This window comes from Nuphar pumila, chromosome 6 (genome assembly GCF_984573655.1).
Source record: "Nuphar pumila chromosome 6, dmNupPumi1.hap1.1, whole genome shotgun sequence".
Lineage (NCBI taxonomy): Eukaryota > Viridiplantae > Streptophyta > Magnoliopsida > Nymphaeales > Nymphaeaceae > Nuphar > Nuphar pumila.
The window spans coordinates 123,823,918-123,828,628 of NC_143254.1; the positions used below are offsets into that span (position 1 = coordinate 123,823,918).

At 40.4% G+C, this 4,711-nt stretch overlaps 1 protein-coding gene across 1 annotated transcript; it reads right to left on the reverse strand.

Annotated features, from left to right (window-relative positions):
* Nucleotides 1-3,552: 3,552 nt before the first annotated feature.
* Nucleotides 3,553-4,485, reverse strand: LOC149836021 (uncharacterized). Its single transcript, XM_090009688.1, has one exon. The coding sequence runs from the start codon at nt 4,483-4,485 to the stop codon at nt 3,553-3,555; it is 933 nt and encodes a 310-aa protein (XP_089865814.1).
* Nucleotides 4,486-4,711: the final 226 nt, after the last annotated feature.

Below are 4,711 nucleotides of genomic sequence, written 5' to 3' on the forward strand. Positions count from 1 at the left end.
TCATGAATTATACTGATTTATATTTATGATCTTCTAACTCTAATGTTCATTTTGATGTTTTGCTGCACTCTCATTTTCTATTTTTCACTTCTACTGATTGTTAAGTTTCTCTGCTTCAACTAATAAAAAGGATGAATCTACCAAAAAAACAATGAAAAGGATGAAGAACTTCATTGACAAAACCATTATGGGATTGGTTATTATTTGTGTTTCTATGATACATTTTAGTTGTTACAATGAAAGCAACACAATCTCCAGAATATATATATATAGCTGTTAAATAAGCTTTTAGTTTACAGTTTTGCTGCTAACTAGGCTTGTGCTTCACCTTTTCATAAATTGACCCATAATGACTGTGAATCCAAAGCTGGTAAAGTACAAGAGAGCCAAACATTAGATGCAGGAACTATATTCCCAATACAACATTGTCATTTCTTGTTTTTACCTTTGCCTGCATATTTAATGGGAAGCTTATGTTTCTTCTTGATTTATATCCATCGTTCCCCCATCTTTTAGTTTCTTTCGAGCTAAATAAATTTTCATACCGAAAAACTGTCACGAGGATAGAGACATGGATGGGGACTTGATGACAGATTGTTTTATTTTTCAATTGATAGTAGGTATCATTTTTTTATATATAAAAATCTATTTATTATAGAAACTGTTATTAAAAAATATTAAAATATTGTTAGATGTCCATATGATGTGTCCACATGTAGTGTTGTGTTTCTATACACGGGACTGTAATGGTGTTTCTTTGTAACATGCATGAAAACAACACAGTTTTGTAAATCTCAGTTTGAGTTTTTGAGAAGCATGCTTTCAAGTCTTTTAGAAGCTTCTGTTAACTGTGTCTTACACAGGTATCCAGGGTCATTTATCATCGGTGGTACCATTGATTTGACACTCATCTATATTGGCATAATTTGTTTCATGCAATTCATTGGGTATGCTCTATCAGATATCTCCGAAGACAAAAAAAAAACATTGGTTAAGTTTGGATCCGATCTACCAACACCGAGGTGGTATCCCATGTGGTAAGCAGGGCCCTGTGCCAAGCTGAAGGCCCAGGATCCAATCCCTCTGCCACATTGGGCTGTTGTTCTGGGTCTCAGCTTACCTTTCAAAAAACATGGTCTTTCTAGGTTGCCAATGGTACACACATCCCAAGATGTCCAACGTTCATATTACTTTTGTGACGTTGGAGGACCTACTGCTGGACCAAGCTTTTACAGTGTACTGTTAGTCCCCAAATTGGCCAATAAAGTGGAATAAGTGATTTCACAGTGTCACTCTGAAGGATCCTTTTGGTTTGGCCACTACTAGGTCCCTGGGGATTCCTTTTTTATAGTTTAATTTAAACAAACTATTTTTTTATAAAAGGGGGGAACTTTTTTTTCCCATAGAATTAATAGCATAAAACTCTATACGTTTGGAAGAGAGAAAAACTCTCATTGGAAAAGAAAGTTTTGCCTATGAGAGTTTTTTATATGAGAAGTTCTCCAAAAAAGAGAAAATGTGAAAAAATGAGATAGAGGACGATGTAACGGTGATGGGTGGTGGAGACTGTAAAAATAAATTTTCTCTTGGTAAGAAACATTCCTCCACCACCACCCCATGGAGGAATGTTTTCTATTAAAAAGTATACTTTTTGGAAAAACTCCCTCAGCAAAAAAGTCTCTCTCATTTAGAATGATCAAAAATTTCGTATGAATTTTCCATTTTTCATCACTTTTTCTCCTGAAATTTCCAACATGAGATTTCAGGCAGCCTGTGATTTTGAATCATGTTGATAAAATCATTCTGCTTCCAAATCCTCTCGAGTTTGGGAACCCTGGCGTACCCCAAGTCTTGCTTCTCTTAACTATTTTAGCCAAAAAAAAAGCATGTTTCATAAAGCATCCACATCTTGTTTCTAGAAATTTGCATTTTTCATATGATAAAATGTAAAGAAGAAATCTTATCTCCAAACTGGTAGGAGTCTGCCTAACCCCAGCTGGACAATCCAAAAAATACAAAAAAGAAAAGAAAATGAAGAACTTCTAGCAAAGATTTTATTTCCCAGGTGCATTTTATGTTGTCATAAAAGAAGCCGACACTCTCTTAAGAATAACCATGAAATTAAATAATCTTTTTCTTTTTCTTGGGGTTAGGCAGAACCCCAACAATTATTATTCAACTTACCAGGGGGTTTTGAACCTGCAACGTCCCACCACAAGGAGACCTGCACTGACAGCTCCTACCAACAACATAGAACCTTTGGTAAAACAGTCATTTTCTCTTATCACACAACCTCTATACTATTACTGTATACTTTTTTTGGATAAACAACTATTGATATATTGTAGTATAAACAAAAACAAAGAAATTTGAAATTTGTGGCATATCTATGTCATCAAGAGGAGGCACGAGCACCTCAAGGGGTAAATTTTTCTTCTTTTTTTCCTCATTTTTGTTTGGTATGACAACTGAGGACATTATTTAAGAGTGCGTATCAGGTCAGAGCAGCATCTGACGGGTTACCATCAGATGTCACCAGGATGCCGTTCATCCATGTGATGAACAGCATCCAAAAACACCATGGTTGGACGAGATGCGATGGGTCTCACGTTTTTTTCTTTTCAGAGCAGTTGATGCCTTAGATGAATGGCATCTACAGATTGCAAAATGAACGGCTGAAAACAGTCCAACCATGGTGTTTTTGGTTGTCGTTCACCGCATGGACAAATGGCATCCGGGTGACATCTGACAGTAACTGGTCAGATGCTGCTCTGATTTTGACACCCACTCAGTCTTTAATATACCGCAAGTGGATTTTGGACCTACAACTGCACAGCCTGCCAAATAGAATTCGGATTCATTCATCCCCCATCTTCATACTCAATGAGATTTCATTAATGCTAAATTTTGTGATTCAAAAAACCTTATTTTTTTTCGTTGAAAAATAAATCCAAAGGTTCATTATTATTAAATAATCTTGCTGAATTCATCTATGGAAACAGATTTGATCAAAACAACTTGCATTATAAGATTTAAGAGGGGTATGTAGATGGGGGATGACATGCGGGATGAGTGAAACTGAACTCTGCCAAATATCCCCAAGGCCGAAGTTGTCTGTAGGAAGAGTTCATTCGGTGGGTGCGCCTCATATCGGGTCGTTTTCACCCTCTTCACATCCAAAAAGCATTGGCAGTCAGAAAGAGATCTACCAATCGGGGGGTCCTTTTCCTGCTACAGGGCCAAAACTTCTCCCATCACCATTCACTTTAATATAAATATCAGAGAGAGAAGCATTAATTATGGAGCACACTATCAAATTTTCCAATGAGAGGAGGAAGTGCTCCAACTTTGCAAGGCGAGTCAGAAAAAAGTGTTATTGCCTCCATTCCATACAAGATAGAATAATTGTTAATTAATATGGTATATGAACAAACAAAATGAACACCCTTCACGAAGATTGAAGCAAACTTCTTTAAAAAAAATGGAAACAAGCAAGAGAGAGAGTGTGAGAGAGTAAACATTTGGTGAAAACCGGTCTGTTTTTTTCACCATTCAATCTCCGGGGACATAGTCGTTCTCAATGGTGGGCGACGTCCGCGTGACGGCAGCAATGGGCGCTCTCACATTCCCCACCATCGCCAGCCGAAACGCCTCCTCCTCGCCGGCACGCCGCTCCATCTCTGCCATCCTCCACCTCTTCTCGTGCCGAACGAGCGCAACAAGGAGCAACCCCAACAGCACTGCCCCTAACACGGCCCCCACAGACGACCCCACCACCACCTTCCATCTCCCCAACCCCTTCCTCTCCCTCTCCATCGGAGGAGCAGGAGGGGAAGTTGGTGGTAATGCTGGTGATGAGGAAGGATTTCCTCTCACGATGAGAGCAAAATGCCCCTGACGAGAACTCTTGCACACCTTCCTGGCCGCCTGATTCCCAAGAATTACAGTGCCATTGATATCAAAGAACGCACACAACGCATTGCCATCGTCTTCAGAATGAATGGTATCGGTGAAATTGATGGTGATGGCATCCTTGGTAGCCATCACATCGTGCTCTCTCCGTTCGGAAGAATCAGGGGAGGCATCGTATGTGAGGAAACCCACCACCGGCGTCGCCAGACGGAATCCGGCCGGGTAGTAATTGTAGTATTCCTGAGAGCTGCTGCCTAGACTCTGCCTGACTATGATCAGCCTCTTCACGTACGGCTGGAAGACGATGCCCTGCGGGAAATCGAATTCCTTCAGATCGGCGCCGCGCCTCCGGAGGCTGCCGCTGCGGAATCGGATGGCGTCAGCTTCGACGCCGGATAAATTCGCCGGGAGATCGACGGCGTAGAGAACGCCGGTTCTTGCTGGTTTGAGGAAGGACTTCAATGCGTAGCTTTGAAGGAGTTGGTCGAGTGAACGTGCAGATGTGTAGTCTGCTTTGGTAGGTGCTGGGGAGGGGATGAAGAGCAGGAGCAGGGATACGAGGAGTAAGGCCATTAAAGAATGAGCAATTGGGGTGTGTGTCTGTATGTATGTGTTTAAAACGGAGACAAGGAAATTATGGTTTGAAGAGTTACGGAGGGATTGGTGGTGTCATCTTCTTGAGTGGTTGCCTCTCTCTCTCTCTCTCTCTCTCTCTCTCTCTCTCTCTATATATATATATATATATATATATATATATATATATATATATATATATATATATATATATTGGGGACTTTTG

Coding starts and splice junctions, on each gene's coding strand:
- LOC149836021 (XM_090009688.1), bottom strand. CDS start 4,485: ATGGCCTTACTCCTCGTATCCCTGCTCCTGCTCTTCATCCCCTCCCCA.